At 34.3% G+C, this 20,151-nt stretch overlaps 1 protein-coding gene across 24 annotated transcripts in view; it reads right to left on the minus strand.

Annotated features, from left to right (window-relative positions):
* The window catches only part of NRXN1 (neurexin 1), a 1,142,110-nt gene that overhangs the window by 1,034,731 nt on the left and 87,228 nt on the right, over positions 1-20,151 (minus strand). For 16 of the 24 annotated variants that reach the window (XM_021675796.2, XM_064364082.1, XM_064364077.1 and 13 more), the window contains one exon: positions 1,014-1,031. The exons of 6 other annotated variants lie outside the window; for them this stretch is intronic. In XM_021675796.2, coding sequence (XP_021531471.1) covers positions 1,014-1,031 — 18 coding nt within the window. Of the gene's footprint in view, positions 1-1,013; positions 1,130-20,151 lie in introns of those variants that run through there. 2 more of the 24 variants (XM_064364070.1, XM_064364085.1) reach the window with 2 other exon arrangements.

The raw sequence follows: 20,151 nt of genomic DNA on the forward strand, positions 1-20,151 counted from the left end.
CTTGGGATAGGGAGTCATTTCTAAGTAATCCTTCATTCTATAGAAATGTACATTTACACAATGACTATATTTCAAAATATGGTATCAAAAAATATATAACAAATGCTGTCTTCCCATATATACATTAGTAAATTGTTTATGCAAGAACTGTTAATGCTGTGAATATCTAAGTTGATAGAACATATATAAGTTGATAAAAACCTTCCCTTTCACCATTCCTTCATTACGCCTAGTTCTTTTTGCATGTTAACCTTTTGAAGATTTGTTTGCAGCACACTGACTAATGCATTTAAGTTCTTAAAAAATGAGAATGTTGAAATATGTTTTAATTTGCTGGGTTCTACAGGAAAATATATAAAATATACAGCTTCCTGAAAATTACTTTAGAGATAATTTTTATAAAAGCTTGAATAAAATATTTTATTGAACAGACACAAAATATTACAAATATACTTACCAGCAATCATATTGAAGTGCTTCATGCTTTCATTTCCACTGGCCAATGGCTTATTTTTTAATCTAAATTTATGTCTCTTACTTATACTCAGTACTTTACTGCACTCTTTTTATAAATCCAAAAATTTGAAACAAACCAATGGACTTGAAATGGGATAATGATAAATATTTCCGAGAACAGAATAAATCATTTTGATCAAAAAAACAGAAAAAGGATCATGCACTGTCTTCTGAAACTACAAAGAAATATTTTGTCTTTTAAAATCAAAAAGCAGCATTATATCTTTTTTCATACAGAACACTGCAATAACTATCCTAAGGTTCATATGGGATGCTGAAGTCCATCAAGGGTTGAAGTTAAGCTTAAAAAAGTTTCACATACTTGGGATGGCAGGGTAGCAAATCTATGTGTTCTGTATGAAAAGTGATACACAATCCAGAAACCAACAAATATTCAGAAAGAAGTTCAACTTACCGTCTAAATTCAAGGTGTACTCTATTAATACTAAGAAATAAAGGGCAATTGAGAGTTGGAAAATAAGGTAGAAAGCACCCACCTTCCACATTGTTGTCTTCTGAAAGCACATGACAAGGAGGGAGAGAAAAGGAAAAACATTCATTAAGCAGCATGCAGACTGGACCTTGCCTTTGCATGTCTTCCTCATGCAAGGCACCAAACACATCATGCAAGTGCTCCATCACTATCATTCAAGGGGGAAAACAAAATCACAGGGGAGCAGGCTCCCTCCCATTGGCAGCATTTATAGGAAGTGAGACAAACTTTTGTAATACTGCCACGTCCTGTGCAAAGAGTTTTTTAAAAAATCTTTCACTACCCTTTATAAAGCAAACATTATTGTTATTACATGTTGCTGGTGTAGTCTTTCTAGGCAACTATTTTTAAAAGCTTTTTTGTTTTCTTTTTAACAATTCTAAAAGGTTCTATTTCCATATACTAATTTGGACTTAGATCTTAGAAAGTCTATTGGAAATGGCTATGAAATTTCACTTAAAGATACTCTGGTTCTACCAAATATATTATCCGTATGCCATTACTGCCTTTTAGTATTGCTAATACCTCAATTTATCTCCTTAAATAAATACAACATAACTTTATGCAACAAAAATCTATAATTTATTTGGTGAATATATGCCATATTCATATTTTATTGCAAATGAGAATAGTTTATGGTAACTTACAAAAATTTTAGCTTTTAAAACTGTTAGGTAGAAGAAGTGATCAGTGGAAGAGAAATCCATTGGGAACTGCCTATTAGGCAGTTTATCATGATGTAATAACTTTGTACTTCTGTTTATGATATATGAATTTATTTGAGACAACAAAAATATGTAGTCCAATTTCTCATATATTCCTATATGTCTATAAAATACTTACATAATTTCATATATTTTGTTAGTCATATTTCCATGTGTGTACCTGTGTGTGTGTATAAACAAATATATCCAAGCAGATTGGTATTTCCTAAAATAATCAATGTAAGTATATGAGATTTTGTTTTATTATTATACTTTTAGTTCTGGGGTACATGTGCAGAACCTGCTGGTTTGTTATATAGGAATACAAGTGCCATGGTGGTTTGCTGCACCCAGAGGGATAGCATTAGGAGAAATATCTAATTTAGGTGACGGGTTGAAGCATATGATATTTAAAGTGTTATTAGCATCTACTGGACAATTCAAGTGCTATTTAAAACCCAGGGGCTAGAATCCAGGAAAGAAATGGAACAGAAAGCTGTCTTAGGGGACTAGGGCAAGAGCAAGTTTTCAGTACTTATCAAAAATTTTTGAATAGTACACTATAAACATGTTGACATTCTAGTTCTATCCTTATTTTTTGTTTTATTAACTATAAAGTCATCATACCAAAAGTGTTTACATACATGACAACAGCAAGTATAGATACTTGAAAGCAAAAGCAATTCTTAATATACAATTTCATTAATTTCACCTAAACCTTTTTAATTGGATAAAGTTACTAGTGAATTAGAAATCACCAATTCTGTTTAAAACATGCCAGCTGAAAACTGAAAAATCAGGCACATTTACTGATACGGTGTTAGCATGTAATAGAAAACAGCTAGTGGCTAAATGTGGGTAATAACATCTTTACACAATACTTGGTTTTGTAGAGCTTATTTTTAAAGAAACAACAAAGTTTCATATACATGGCATGTGATACTGACTTCTAGTTTGTTTTTGTTTGTTTTTGACTTCCAATCTATTAAATAAGGGTTAGACTGAATTTGTTACTTTTCACTGGTGACTTTAACACTACCCAAACACAAATTATTGAAGTTTTGTTTTACTGCATTATATTGAAAATAATACAAAGATACAAATTATTGTAATGTTTAAGATATACTTTTCCTTTATATTCACTGCCCTTTGAAATTGTATATTCTGTTTAAGATGCTTACTTCTTAACGAGATTATTTAATATGTAGTGTAAAATAAAAAAATCAGGGAGCCAGGCGCGGTGGCTCATGCCTGTAATCCCAGCACTTTGGGAGGCCGAGGCAGGTGGATCACGAGGTCAAGAGATCGAGACCATCCTGGTCAACATGGTGAAACCCCGTCTCTACCAAAAATACGAAAATTAGCTAGGCATGGTGGCGCGTGCCTGTAATCCCAGCTACTCAGGAGGCTGAGGCAGGAGAATTGCCTGAACTCAGGAGGTGGAGGTTGCGGTGAGCTGAGATCATGCCATTGCACTCCAGCCTGGGTAACAAGAGCGAAACTCCGTCTCAAAAAAAAAAAAAAATCAGGGAATTTAGAGGAGAGTCACGTGCCAAGACAGTCTGCCAATTACTGCAGCATTATTTAATTTCTGTAAACGAAAGACTGGCAAATATGGTTGTGAGTAGCAGTGCCTCAGTAGAAATTTTGGTGAAATGTGGCCTATAAATACAATAAAAAGAAGAAAAAGAAAAGAAGCCAACAAAATGAAATAGGCCCAGGCTTGACATCCACTTTGGGAATGTACTAAGTAGGGTATTATCAAAGGAGTTCAAGGTCACTGATTCAGTCCTGACAATGAGTTCTCCTTTCATGACCTTTCATGACCGTAGGCCCAGGCCTAGGCTGTGCCATGGATTCTACTCTACCTCCAGCACTTTTCTGAGTTCCTATGCTTAATGAGAACAAGATTAATAATGAGAATTTCTGAATACAAATCCAAGTCATGCTTAATGTGTCAACAAATTCTGACTCGACTAAGTCCAGAAAAGCGGTTCGTCTCAGAAGATTTAGATTTAGAAAAAAATCAAATTACTAGAATAAAAGGGTGATATATCAACTACTATTTTAAAAGTAAGATGATGATGATGATGAAGACAACTGGCTTGGAACAGAATTTCCATGAGTTTGCATATATTTTCAGATTCAATCAACTCAGAATAAAAATCCTCTTTCCTATTCCATTCTATTCTATTCTGGTGTCCATTTGCTAACTTTACGTAATTTAAAACTCATTAATCTAAAGAAAATCCCTACATTATTTCAGAATTTCAACATGATGATAACAGGTGGTAGCTCTAGCATTTACAACCACTCTCCAGGTATTTTTTTCCTTTCTCCTTCCTTTCCATTTTATTTCTGAACTAAACAATAAATGTCAAGTCAAAAACAATAGTTTATCTCTTCATATCAACTTTTTCTTTAGCTTTGTAGATTCTTACACAAACAAATGCCACTTTGCTTTTGAGCAACAACAAAGACAGGTGCTGAATTTTGGCATGCCACGGTGTACAGGTAAAGCAGCAAATTTTGATTTAATGTAAGGTAAAAAGCAGTCCATCCGCCTTACCTGTGGACACTGTCAAGTTAGAGAAAATCTCTTGGTTTGCAGAAAGCCCTGGCTTCTTAATTCTGGTGACCTAATCCTTGCTGAGTACATGAAGTGCGTCTCTTAATCTTTACTACGATGACCATGCCACCTATAAAGATCACACTCTTGTTTTCTTTTGATTGGAAAAATAATGAATATAAAGCTGTGAAAAAGATACTTTACATTTTATTTTTCTTTCAGATATGATGGGATTCTCTCATAAAGATGGAATTAAGCACCAGAATATCAATCATGCTATGAAGAATGGCTGTGTGCTGACAAGAAGGAGGCAGCAGCCTGTTTTTAAATCACTGTAAAAGAGTATCTTCACAAAATTTTTATATTTGGCCCCAGCTAATAAGAATGCAAGGATAGTAACCTTATTTATCATTCTGGTGTTCTTTGCACATAATCTTAAGTATATGGTTCTAGGAGAAGAGGGATGAATATGAAAACAAACACGCATGTTTCAGTATAAAGAAAATCATGACCAGTGAAAACTTAAAATTTGGAATAAAATATCACAAAAATCTCCCTTCTGTATAATCAGTGTTTAAGTTTGGCAATATGTAAGTCTTTCTCGAAATGTACAGACAGTGGTCAATTTATAGACTACAGCTTACATTAAAAAATGACCAAAAGAAGCTTCCTGACACCACTAGTGCTTTTTTTTTTTTTTTTTGGTTTCCTTCCTTCTCTGCCAGCTGCCTGTGACTGTCTCCCCTCATTTTCTTTGATTCCCTCCCTCTCTCCTCCATCAAAACTGCCGCTACCGCGAGTGGCTTCTGTCCCAGATACAAACCCCCATGGTAGGGTACATAACGGCAAAACTGGTGGTGGTCACAGGCAGCAGAAAGAGAGATGTAGAATAAGATTCTATTTCCTTCCTCCATACAGGGAGTTTGCTAACGTCTATCCATGCCTCTGGAGCCCGTCACATTACTTCTTAAGGCTGTTACTCCTCATTTTGGAGATCAAATGCCAGTATAGCAGAGTTTAGTTCCCATGGTGGCACAGGATGGAGCTTTGTTTCTTCTTTTGGTATTAGCAGTGAAAGCCTTTAGAAAACCTCAATAGTCTGGGAATGCATCAAGGACTGGGAAATGGAGAAAATCTTTGAGACTGGATTAATGCAGCAGTCAGCTGAAGGAAGAGAAATACTGGCCAGAACCAAGAGGATGTTCAAAGAGAAAAATGAAGCATAAAGGTCCATTATGGAGACTTAGGGAAGGAAAAAAAATGGCCCTGGACAAAAATTGGGCTAGTTTCAAACATGCTTTTTAACAGAGGACATCACCTCCTTTCTCAATTTCACCCAAATAATATTCCAGGACACTCCCACCCAGCCTGCTTGGAATCTTGGTGCTAGGGAATACATGGAGTCAACTACAACAGCCAGTGTTTCTCCCTCTTCACTGCTCAGGAAAAAAAGGAGGAGTATCTCTAAACCGGCCGCAGCAGCACAGATGTTCCTGGCATCACACTAGAAACACTAAAAACAATTTCTCCAAAAAATATTTTGTTACAAAGACGTTTGTGGTATTTAATTCATTATGGTCTATCTTGTTAATGGCAATTATCAAAAAGAAAGTAGACAAAAAGACAAAGAGGGAAGGAGGAAGGAAATCAAGTAAGCCTAAAGATACGGCAATTTATAGTGATTAAGCTATTTGATGAACCTGATGAAATTTAATAATTGCTAGTCAACATATTATAATATAAACTGAACAACTCACATAAGCTATAATAAATGTAATTTCAAATTTTCTTTTTATGAGGAACTACTACAAGGACTTTAAAATTTGTTTTGCTTTGATAGCCTCAGTTCTTGCCCAAGTCTAAATCTTGACAGTTAACATTTCTAGATTCATTTCAATATTTGGACTTTGAAAGGACTACTGCATTTAACAGTGACTGTAAAATGCTGACAAGCATAATCTACAGTATGTGTGCTCATACTGCCTATTTTTATATTTTATTGCTTACTGAGAAATGAATGCTTCCTGATACGGAATTGACAGGTAACACTGAGCAGAGTGCTTACCACATACTCTCCCACCTAAGCTTAATCACTGCTACACAACTCTCCAAAGAAAGCTGGCTCAGGTGAGCAGTGCTTTCCTTTCTAAGAGTTTGATGTCATCATATTTTGAAGATAGAGCAAGAAAGCTCTTGGACTGAAGTTGGGAGAGTAAACATAAATACACCCTACCTACCATTCCAACTTACAGTCCTTCTAGTGGTTATGTGGGTTTGACTTCTTTATGGACAGTAGACATCCTCTGACCTGTGTATAACCATCAGAGAATATTCTGCAATGTGTCCTAGGTTTTCCATCATTAAGATGAAAATTAAGTGAACTCCTACTAACAAGACAAAAGGCCTTCATTTGAAAGAGCTGTCAAACATCTACTGGTATATACATCTTTTTCAAAAATTTTTTTTTCATCTTATTACAGATGTTTTTCAAATAAATATTAAAATATTTTTACTTTATTATTCTATACTTTTGTTCTTAGACATGTCCAAACAAATCTATTTAATTTCTCTAAGAAAAGGCAATAATACTTTCTATGAAATTAAAAATATGACTAAGCCATATTGTATAAAGGGGTCTTATGTTTGGTGCTTAAGAATTACATTTACATGTACTGTATAGAAAATAAAATTATTTATATGACTGACCTGACAATTATACATTCTTTTTACATCAAAGGAAAAATGAATTTTTATCTCAAATTAAAAATATTTTGTATTGTTATCTTCACTTCAAAAGAACCCTCACATATGTAACAAATGGTTTGGAAGGAAGCTATTCTTTGGAAGGAAAAATATATGGAATATTAAAAGGATTTTTCATTTCTTTAGTGCTCTCAATTTTTCATTTTCTATGGTGTTCAAAATTCCCTGTATTTACAAGTTTCAGTTTATGACTAATTTAATTTCAAAGTTTTATGAAAATAACTGAAAATTATTTTAAAGGAAATAGGTTATTTTTGGCTAAATAAATTAGATTATACATTGAAATTTTCCAGGAGGTTCTCAGGGTTGATTAAAATAGTACTTAAAATTAGGCTAGGTGTGATAGCTCACATCTGTAATCCAAGTACTTTTCAAGGCTGAGGCAAGTGGATCACTTGAGGTCAGGAGTTTGAGATAAGCCTGGCTAACATGGTGAAACCCCATCTCTACTAAAAATATAAAAGTTAGCTGGGTGTGGTGGTTCATGTCTGTAATCTCAGGAGGCGGAGGTTGCAGTAAGTGAAGATCACACCATTGCACTTCAGCCTGGGCCACAGAGTGAGACTCTGTCTTTATCTATCTAGCTAACTATCTATGACAAAATATACTTATTATGAACCAAATAAATTCATTAATCTTTTCAGATGTAGTACATAGGAAAAAGATTGTTATGAAGAATTCTGATTGTTATGAAGAATTCTGCTTCTCCAAAGACTAAATCATGTAGTCTGACAGTACCTGAGATTGAACCATATGAAATTACTGTTTCAGATCAAAACTGGTCAAATATCAATAATTTGTTATGGTTCAATCTAATATTTTTAAGAGTGGTTTTCCTAGAAACTATGTTATTCACAACTTAATAAAAATAATGGAGCAACATCAAGTTAAAGCAAAAATTTATCAAATTCTTTAGAATTACTCATTGGAAAGCAGAACACATCTAAGAGAATGTGATATTTATAAAATATGATTAAGTATTACAAAATCTGAAATAACTCGTTCCCAATATGCAACAGAAATAAGAATTAATAATATGTTAATACTTGGGTAATCTTACCACTTTGAAACATTATGTTACTTAATCTTTATCGCATCAGTTAACTCAGTGTGGTTCAATGTCTTGCCCAATATATGCAAACAGAAAGATTCTCAGTGGGTATAGATATGTTTTAAAGCTTCTTATTCAGGTTTCTATAGATTTCAAAGAGTGTTTTAGAAAGAAAATGAACACAAAGGGTTTGCACTATATAAAGTAATGCTAGAGTGTCTACTAAGGTTGGAATAACAAAATGTATCTACTGGTCCTTTTATCATCATATAATGTCTCTTTTTGTCTTTTCTAACTGTTGTTGCTTTAAAGTGGGTTGTCTGATGATATAGGAATAGCTACTCCTGCTCACCTTTGGCTTCAATTTGCATGGAATATCTTTTTCCACCTCTTAACCTTAAGTTTATGTGAGTCTTTATGTGGTAGGTCAATCTCTTAAAAATAGCAAATACTTGGTTGCTGTATTTTTATCCATTTTTCCATTCTTTATCTTTTAAGTGGAGCATTTAGGCCATTTACATTCAATGTTAATATTCTATGTTCCCACTCATAAGTGAGAGCTAAGCTATGAGGACACAAAAGCATAAAAATAATATAATAGACTCTAGGGACTTGGGGGAAGGGTGGGAGAGAAATAAAGGATAGAAGACTGCACACTGGGTACAGTGTACACTGCTCTGGTGATGGGTGCAGCAAAATCTCAGAAATCACCCCTAAAGAACTTAACCATGCAACCAAACACCACCTGTTCCCAAAAAACTATTGAAATAATTTTTTTAAAAAAGAATGTGCTAAAAACACACATACACAACATAGCTATGGGTATCACTTTTTTTTTTTTTTAACAGAAATATAATAAAGGAGTAAGGAGACTGTGAGAAGACTGAATGATTTCACAGATCCTGTTGCAAGAAGGTAGGAAAATCTTATGGAAAATAATTCTTTCTTAATTGCATTTATTTGTTGATTCTATAAATTCTAAGAAAACATTAATTCTGCTTAATTTCCTTTATTGAAGAAAAAAAAGTCTCCCAGTTTTCTTCTCTAGATTGTTAGAATGATTTATTTCCTCAGGAAAACACACACACACACACACACACACACACACACACACACACACACACATTTAGAAAATCTTTTGCCCTAATTTAACAGGAAAATTAGGCCCAAGTTTATAAATATGTTTACCTATGGGCATACTAACCACTAGAAATGAAAGAAAGAATTATTCTGTAACATTCTTGCTGTCTTTAAAATTTAAAGAAAAGCACTCATTTCATTCCATCACATAAAATTTTGCCTTCTTTTTTAAATGTCTGAAACAAAAAGACACTTTTGTTCAAAGCCAAATATTTTAGTAGGTGAGACAATATAATGTGAATTTACACATAAAATATATTTGCCCTTTGAGTTATAAAATTCAACTCTAGTAAAAAAAATTACTTTAAATCTCCTGGGAACTGAGCAGCAAATTATAATTTTTTGCAGGAAGAAGAATTAAATATTGCTCAAACTGCAGTTATCTCTGTGAGAAAAAGTCTTTTATGTTACAGAGCAATAGGAAAATAGTTTGTTCATAGCTACAATTCTATACTTTTGAAGATATTATATATGTAGTTATTTGAATATAGTTATATTCTATATTATACATATAGTTATTTGAATTACATATATTACATATTACATATATAATAAGATATTATATATGTTGTTATTTGAATATAGTTATATTCAATACTTTTAAAGATATTATATATGTAGTTATTTGAGTTAATGTCTAGTAGCTAACTAAACCCATATTAGTTATGTGGAAGAGAGAACTATGAGCTTGATTAATCCATTCTTTATCTGTTGATTTACTTATCCATAAAATTAAATCAACATAAATACAAGTTTTTAGTACTCTAATAATTCCTTTTTAATATTTTCCTGAAATGGTCTTCACTACTTAAGAAAACATGCTGAAATAGGAAGAGAAATTTCTTTTTGCAACCTAATATAGCATCTTAAGACACTGATTCCATAATTCAGAGCAGTTCATTTTACTTTTAAAAGTGTGTAATAAGATGATATACCTAATTACATGTTGAAATTTGTATAAACTGCTTTCTATGACTACCACCAAGTATGCATTTTTGCCCATTAACAATTTCAAGAAAATTTAATTTTAAAAATAATCTCATCAAGCCACAACTCATTATATGTTGCTTTAAGATATGTGGCAATACAATGATATTATCATTACTTCAAAAGCTCCTACCAAAGCATCAGGACCCCCACATGTGCATCTAACACACGTGTGCACATATATACACACCCAATGGTATTTCATTTCACAAACACATTCAAACGTTGATATTTTTCTCAATAAAAATAGCTTTTCTACAAAAGTTAACATGAATAAAACTATTTATAATAAATACTTTAAGACAATCAATAATAACACAACTACATTACTACTTTACTACTTTCCCTATAAATATGTTACTTTACTGACATTAAGCATTAAATAAATTATAAACTTTCATTTTCCTGTTTGTATCTTTTGTTATCTCAATTTTATTTGTTTGTACATATTAGAAAAAGAGAGTATTTTCTAATTGCATGGTCAAATATGTAACCACAGAGGCATATGGCATATTTCTAAATAAAATTTAAAATTTAGTTCCTTAGCCACATTCCACATGCTTAATAGTCACATGTAGCCATTGGCTACCAGATTGGACGGCACAAATTGTGAAGCTTTCAGTCATCACAATAAGTACTATTGAGCAGAATTAACTACAGCTTATCTTTTAATATCAAGCTATTCATATAATGTATATATTGTTTTTTATTCAAAAAGTGAAATAATTAAAATGCATGATGCTTTTAAAAGCAAACATCTATTTAAGGTTATTATATTTGTGCAATATAGAGAACTTTGTAATATCTCCATTTAACTTTAAAATAATAACAATTAGGAAATAACCCTAATAAAATGTTCTGTATTCATTTAAAAATGTGTTTGAATAATTCAAACTCTGGACAATTATTACTCTTTTCATCATATGTCTCTTTCTATAAACCTCAAAGATAATGAGAAAATGCTGAACATATTTTGATTTCTAAATAAAGTAAACTAGCAATCTAATATCCTCCTACTCTTAAGCTCCCCATTCTCCCAGTAAACCCAATTAGATCATTCATCATAATTGTCTTTAAGTCTATGAACATTTTTCAACATAAAAGCTTAATAATCTTTTAACATAACAGTTTTAAAATTAATAAAAAAGTGTCTTTCATCCCACTATCTTATAGAATATATTCTCTTATAAGTCAAAGACTTCTCTTCCTATAACATGGGCCTCTTTTTGAATATTACACCACAGAAAAATAAACCAAATGAGCAAATAAAGTAATCAATATTCCTGTAAGACTTAAATACAGCAGAGACAAGGAAATTGGACAAAGGGAGCAGCAGTTCAAACCTCTAGTTAACTCTATAAAAGTCCAAGACTGTATTAAGGAACTACTACATAGAAACAAACGAACCATTTAGAAGGCAAATAAAAACTGAGTGGGGAGAATAGGAAAATAATCCTGAGGCTAGGTGCGGTGGCTCATGCCTGTATTCCCAGCACCTTGGGAGGCTGAAGCAGGCAGATCACTTGAGGTCAGGAGTTCAAGACCAGTCAGGCCAATATGGTGAAACTGCATCTCTCCTAAAAATACAAAAATTAGCCGGGCATGGTGGCAGGTGACTATAATCCCAGCTACTCAGGACTCTGAGGCAGAATAATCGCTTGAACTTGGGAGGTGGTGGTTGCAGTGAGCAGAGATAGTACCACTGCACTCCAGCCTGCATGACAGAGCAAGACTCTATCTCAAAAAGAAAAAAAAAAACCTGAATATGGAAGTATTAATGATGGCAAAGCAAAACAACTGGCAAAAGTATCTAGGGGATGAAATGATGAACTAAAAAGTTTCATGTGAAGAATGAGTACGATGTAAAATAAAAATTTATAATAGACTTTGCCAAGGCTATTTTAGTATTTAAAGTATTTGCCAAGTCTATTTTCAGTATTTAAGGAATGCTGGCCTGCTCCTAAGACTAAATATATTTAATGGTCATAGAAAAGTGCCCTTTTTTATGATAGATTAGTGACATCAAATGTCCATTGATACACAGTGACTGAAATGAGGCAATCCATTTATACCTCAATTTCCTAATGAATCCATATGCCCCAAGCACACGAGCTGTTCTTTGGTAAATAAACTAAGTATTGAGAAGGAAAGATGATTTCCAAAAGATACTGAGGTCACCTGACATTTCAGCCAAAACTGGTATTAGAACAACTTGAAAGAGAGTATACAACATAATGAGATATTTATGTTGTTAATATTTTCAATGAAAAAAATATATGTTTGAAAGCCAGAGTCAGCATCCTCACTCAGTACTATTTTAGATCTTGTACTGCTGGAGAAAACACACTTTTATATAAAATAATAAATATGACACAAAACCTTAATACATTTCTGATGGTATTACAGTAACAGAAAAAACCTGGTTGTGCAACATATACAGTAAGCATGTGAAATGGCTAATAGCTGCTAGTAAATGTAGCTTGCGGCAGTACTTATAGTAGCTTAGGCAATGTATTTCTTGTAGCTATCTAAAGTAAAGTGTGCTCAAAATGGGTAATATTGAAAATAATACTCAACCCATGGGGAAAGCACAATGGAAAGAGAGTAGAAAAGTCACTGTTTTCTGAAATACTGAATAAACAGCATCATCTTTTTTTAAAAATTAATATGCCTCAGAGCAGTAAGAAAAATATTCTGGAATGAGATTACTTGAGAAAATAGACAATAATATTAAATAGGTCTAATTGTATAGTATGAGAATTAAATCACTTAAAAGTTTATAAACAAGTATGAAAATATTAGTAGTGTGATAATTCATTCTTAAAAAATGAATGAATTGTCATGGACATAAAAAACACTAAGAAACTACAAATCCTTGGAGAATCTAGGCATTCTCTCCCAATACTTCAATGTTTTATCTACTCATCTTGAAGAAGAAATTGGAAAGAACAAGGTACCTGTAGTTATGAGACTTCTAGGGTCTGTCACCACAAATCGGTTTAAGGAATCTAATATATTTAATATAATTTTCTTAACATTTAAAAGTATTTCTCAATGCTAGATGTTTAACATGCTCCACACAGTCAGTTTGGCTCACAGCAAAAGAATGTAAAGGCCCTTATTCAATAAGGCTAGATTATAAAGCATCTTATATAAAGATAATATGTATTTAATGATGTTAGCCATTATATTATTACAATTAATGCTTCCTTTACAAATCACAGGCTGCTTAAAAGCAATGCCTTTTCCATTCCCTGCCTTTTATTCAACTTCTAGAACGGTATATACATGTAGAATTTGCTTAGTAAGTATGTGTTTTAATAAGTAATTAGTTTTCTACCTCAATTTCCTGCTTGGCTTCTATGAATCTAGCAATAGGATGAAAATGAGTATGTTTCTTTTAGTGGGCAGGATTTACTTGCCACAATGAGCCTTCTTAAGGTGTATTCTTACACCAGAAGTAAGGAACTCTAGTAACTGGACATGTCATACTTGGCAAAATAAACTGGAGTTTAGTATTAGTTGCCATCCAAATCTCAGGCAGTCCCAGATTTATTAGTTAGGCATTTCCAAACTTTCTCCATAGATTGTTGTTTATTAAGTAGGTGATGATGATGATGATGATGATGATGATGATGCAGAATACAACTGTCTGTTAAATTCACCAAATATTTCCACTTGTGTAATCTCATTCAATTATTATAAAGACATGGCCATGATTACTTGAGAGTAAATTAACTATGAAAGATCAAATGGGATGCTAATACAGAAAAGGGGATATATTTCAAGAAATGCATTGTTAGGCAATTTCATCCTTCTGCAAGCATAATAGGTGTACTTGCAGAAACCTAGATGGTATGGCCTACTACACACATAGGCTATCTGGTATACCCTATTGCTTCTAGGCTATAAACCCATGTAGCATGTTATTGTACTGAATGCTATAGGCAACTGTAATACAATGGTAAGTATTTGTATATTTAAACATAGGAAAGGTACAGGAAAAATATATATATTTTTTAATGGTACACCTCTGTAGGGCACTTAACATGAACGAAGTTTGCAGGACTGAAAGTTGCTGTGGGTAAGTGAGTCAGTGAATGGCGAGTAAATGTGAAAGCCTAGAACATTACTATACACTACCGCAAACTTTATAAACATGGTACACTTAAGCTACACTAAATTTATAAAAAATAAACATCAAGGTATGTGTGCTCGATAACTATGATGTCACTAGGCGATAGGAAATTTTCAGGTCCATTACAATCTTGTGGGACCACCATCCTACGTGCAGTCTGTTGTCGACTAAAACATTGTTACGTCACACCTGACTGTAATATCTACATCATTATTTTATCAAAATGCCCGGCACATGGCAAACAGTCAGTAAACATGAGGAATTACATGAAGAATGAATGATCAAATGGTAAAATCAGGCCTGACTCCAAATTTTATGTTCATTCCTCTATATTAGCGAGGTTTAGCAAACTTCTAATTAGTCACAGGTACCCTAAAGGCTTAGCAGTAATATTTATAGGAAGCAAATAATTGTAAATTTAAAAATAAATTAAATGTAGGCAGCCCCATTAAAATAATGACTAAAACTAGTATTGTTTCCTGAATGCAAGCTATTGTTTCATGTTATATTTAGTAACTAAACAATGAAAACATTTTTAGTAAATTAAATAACTTTGTTTACAATCTAAGAATCAAATTTATTTTTCAGAATTTTAATGTTTTATGATTTATTATTTATAATAAAATATGTCCATCTTGCATATTTTTACTGGATGGGATGAAAAATTAGATTAGTGACATCTTAGGATGATCTCAAGCAAGTTTTCTTTTCTCTACCAATTTGCCTTGATAAACTTCAAGAATCAGCAAGGTATTTAAAAGGGCATTCTCAGGATTTTGGCCCAAATTATTAAACTTAGGTTTCAGTTAAGCTAGTCACCATGGTACCTAACATGTAGATACTAAAGTAAAATAATGCTTCCTCTAATTAAAACAATTCAAAATAACCACATCAATTATGCACAACAGAAACATACAATTTTAAATACTGTTTACAGTGATACTAATCTGGTAAACATGACAAACATGTTCTAATTCCAGTGAGGATGTACATTAATTAGAATATTTATCCATATAGTAGTTAACTGGGACATGCAGAAACAACTGAACCACCCACTGCATTTAGAATTATATAGCTGTCAATTAAATTTTTAACTGATGTTCTTATGAAGGCATTATAACACTAGTCCTGACTTTAAATAGAACAGACCTAAAAAACAGAAATATTTTCTATTTATTATTTAATTTATGGCTCCTGAAATTCTGGCTTAATTTATGTTTTTCAATCAATGAATTTAAAGTGCAATTTAAGAGATTTAGAACTTCAGTGTTTCAAAACAGAAATAAAGTACTGACTTAACAGATAAGAAAACCAAAGGCCAGACTGTATGACACAATATAACCTTGTGACCTCTGGGTCACAACTTTGAATACAACTTCAAAAGAAATGGTGTCAATAACTAAACTACTTAAGAAGTAGACTTCATATAACAAACCAAATCAAAATGCCTACTTCTTTTTTTTTTTCTTTTGAGACAGAGTCTGTCACTAGGTGCCAGGCTGGAGTGCAGGCACCAGGCTGAAGTCTCTGTCACCAGGTGCCAGGCTGGAGTGCAGTGTCGTGATCTTGGCTCACTGCAACCTCCACCTCCGGGGTTCAAGCAATTCTCCTGCCTCAGCCTTCCGAGTAGCTGGGACTACAGGCACACGCCACCACGTCCAGTTAATTTTTGTACTTTTTAGTAGAGACAGGGTTTCATCATGTTGGCCAGGATGGTCTCCATCTCCTGACCTGGTGATCCACTCGCCTCAGCCTCCCAAAGTGCTGGGATTACAGGTGTAAGCCACTGAGCACGGTCTGCATACTTCTTAATTAATGACAGTAAGTCAAATTTGGCTAAAGTTTTTGGGGTTTTTTTCACCCTGAGTTTAGATGAGAAACTGAAATTCTAAGGTTTTTGTGCTAATAAACTCGTGTATTAAAATACAAGAAAAAAATAATCAAAAGTAGCCAATTAACCAATAACTCTTGCTATACTTTAGCAAAGGAGACTGGTCTGGTGGCATTTTGCCCCTGCCCTAGAGATCTGTGGAATTTTGAACTTGAGAGAGATGACTTAGAGTGTTTGGCAAAAGAACTTTCTAAGTGACAAAGCATTTAAGATGTGACCTGGCTTTTGCTGAAAGCATACAGTCATATGTGTTCACAAAGAAATGATCTGAAATTGGAACTTATGTTTAAAAGGGAAGCAGAGAGAAATAAGAGCTTGCTGGAGAAATTTGTATAACTAAAGAGAAGCTGAATGTTAACAGCCAAGACAATGAGGAAAATATCTCCAGGATATTTCATTTATTTTGGGGCAGTCCCTCCCATCAGAGGCCTGGAGACCTAGGAGGGAAAAAATGGTTTCATGGGCTAGTCACAGGGCCCAGATTCTCTGTACAGCTTTGAGATATGGCACCCTGCATCTCAGTCACTCCAGTTTCAGTCATGGCTAAAAGGGGTCAAGGTAGAGCTCAGGCCATGGCTTCAGAGGGTGCAAGCCCCAAGCCTTGGCAGCTTCCACATGGTATTGGCTCTGCAGGTGCACAGAAGATGAGAGTTGAGCTTTGGAGCCTCTGCCTAGATTTCAGATGATGTATGGAAACACCTAGATGTCCAGATGGAAGTCTACTATAGGGACAGAGACTGCATGGAAAATCTCTACCAGGGTGGATGCAGAGGGGAATTATGGGGTTGGAGACCCCCACAAAGAGTCACCACTGGGGGACTGCTAGTGGAGCTGAGAAGAGGGCTACTGCCCTCCAGACCCCAGAATGGTAGATCCACCGACAGCTTGCACCATGAACGTGGAAAGGTGGAAGGCACTTAACGCCAGCCTGTGAAAGCAGACAAAGGGGCCATATCCTACAGAGCCATGGGAATGGAGCTGCCCAAGGCCTTGGGAGCCCACCTCTTGCATCTGCGTGTCTTGGATATGAGACATGAAGCCAGAGGAGATTACTTTGGAGCTTTAAGATTTAATAACTGTCCTGTTGAGTTTCAGACTTTCATGAGGTCTGTAGCCCCTTTGTTTTGGCCAGTTTCTCCCATTTGGAAAGGGAACATTTATACAATGCCCAAACCCCCATTATATCTTGAAAGTAACTAACGTGTTTTTTATTTTATAGGGTTGTGGGAGAAAGGAACTTGTCTTGTCTCAGACGAGACTTCGTACTTGGACTTTTGAGTTAATGCTGAAATTAGGTAAGATCTTGGGGGACTGCTGGGAAGGCATGATTAGTTTTGAAATGTGAAAGAAACATGAGATTTGGGAAGGGGCAGGGGTGGAATAATATGGTTTGGCTCTGTGTCCCCACCCAAATCTCATCTCAAATTGTAATCCCCATGGGTTGAAGTGGGGAAAGTGACCTGTGGGAGGGGCCTGATTCATGGAGCAGACTTCCCCTTGCTGTTCTGGTGATAGAATTCTCAGGAGAAGGTTGTTTGATAAGTGTGTGGCCCTTCTTCTTTGTGTTCTCTCTCTCTCTCTCTTCTGCCATCATGTAAGACATGCCGTGCGTCCCCTGCACCTTCTGCCATGATTGTAAGTTTCCTGAGGCCTCCCAAGCCAAGAGGAACTATAAGTCAATTAAACCTCTTTTCTTTATAAATTACTCAGTCTCAGGTAGTTCCTTACAGCAGTGTGAAAATAAACTAATACATGAACTTTACATATTAGGTTGGTGCAAAAGTAATGGCGGTGTTTGCAATTAGTTTTACTGGCAAAAACTGCAATTACTTTCGCACAAACCAAATAAAATCTTATTTTCATTTTATAGATGAAAAAGCTAGGATCCAGATAGTTAAGTTGCTAATAAGTGTTTTGGCAACAAGACATACTATCTAAGACATATATATGGCTCTTTTTAGACCAGTGCTGTCTAACAGCACCTTCTATAATGATGGAAATGTTCTATAAAACTTAGGAATGAATTATGACCCTAAGCAAACTGATTCTTTATATGTAACTGTTCACATCTCGAACTGTGCCCTGGGAAATACCTCACAGGCCTTGTAAAGATCTTGATCAGAAGCAATCATCCCAATAAGAATTTCTGTTTGTGAGGGCTTCTATGCAGCTTTGGTAAAATAAAAGGCAGCTCAAGATAACCTAGTCCAGATCAATCTTCCACACAAAGGCAAAGAAAAATGTGATGTGAAATAACTTTCAGAAAATAATATATGTTTCAGAGACAGTCAAATATGTTAGAAAATAGTAAAGAGAGAAAATAATTTACTATATTTTCTCATTCTAAGCAACTCCTTCAACATTTACTTAAGAAGCAAATATTATTTTTGGAAGACCCTGACATATGATTTCTGACAAATGATGGAAGAAATTGGAAAGGAGAAATGAAAAACCATCTTACATCTCTGATAAAATCAAAATTGGTTTCAGCACTCAAAATATGCAGGGTTTTGTTGTTTTTGTTTAGACAGAATTTAAAAGAAATTTGTAGATCTTATTTTAGAATTGTTTTTTAACTTGGCCAAAACAGTAAGCAGGATAATCTGGTACTATAAAAGCAGAAATATGTATTTAGTTTGCCAATTGTGCAGAAATAAAAGCAAATGTTGGAAAAAAAAGGTTGAGAAATCGTGATCAATTTTAGTACTGGTTACACAAATTTAAAAAAAAAATGGGTTATAAACTCTCTTGGTGAAGAAATTCACAGCTAAGCCAGGAGACTCAGAGTCTCCAACACAAACTGCTCTCTAACGTGACACTGAGAAGGTTTTTTTCACATTGTGAGCCTCAGTTACCCCATATTTAAAATGGAGATAATAGAATGTATTTCATAGGATTATTTTAAGAATAAATTAGTAAGAATCACATATATTATGTAACATGTAGCTAATCAATAATAGACACCCATGTGCTTTCCTACTTCCATTTACTTATTCTGTATAAGAAAACAGGATTAAAAATACTTAAATGAAACCAAACTTTTTAATCTGAACATATTTACCAACAATTTTCTTATCCTATACTTCTATCTGGCAAAAGGAAATCGTATACAGAGTAACAGCAAGAATCTGAATGCCAATTGATTTCCAAAATGGTGCAGTATAATTAGGAAATTCATGAGTCAAATTCCTGTTTATGTCTGTACTGCAAAGGCTAATCATTTGTTTGTTTTCTATAAGAAGGACTTGATTAAAGCCTCTAGCAGCAATAATTAACCCTGTGCTTGAAGGATGCAGACTCAGCTAGCACTGTGTGTGCTAAAACCTGTAATTAATGCATAGGAATGCATGTAAATTAACAGATGAGTGTCATTTACACTAACGGTACAAATGCAGGTTTCTTTTTTGGGAATTACTTCAGTGTTTTCTGCTAACCATTGCATACTATAAACTCAGATGTATATAAACAGCATTCTAACATCTATAAACAGTCTCTACTTCAGACTTTGAGCTAGATGAGGGATTGACAAACTTTTCTACAAAAGGTCAGATAGCAAATATTTTAGGGTTTCCAGACTTAAAGACTCTGGTGCAGCTACTCAACTCTGTTATTGCAATGGGAAAGCAGTTACCAATAATACATAAAAATATAGGCTGAGCTCACTGGCTCATGCCTGTAATCCCAGCACTTTGGGAGGCTGAGGCAGGAGGATCACTTGAGCCCCAAGTCTGAGACCAGGTTGGGCAATATGGTAAAACCACATGTCTACAAAAAACACAGAAATTAGCTGAGTATGCTGGTGTACATCTGTGATCCTAGCTACCGGGGAGGCTGAGGTGGGAGGACTGTATGGGCCCAGGAGGTTGAGGTTGCAATAAGCTGAGATCATGCCACTGAAT

This window comes from Aotus nancymaae, unplaced genomic scaffold, assembly GCF_030222135.1.
Source record: "Aotus nancymaae isolate 86718 unplaced genomic scaffold, 86718_ANA_hifiasm-v0.15.2.pri h1tg000057l, whole genome shotgun sequence".
Taxonomy (NCBI): domain Eukaryota; kingdom Metazoa; phylum Chordata; class Mammalia; order Primates; family Aotidae; genus Aotus; species Aotus nancymaae.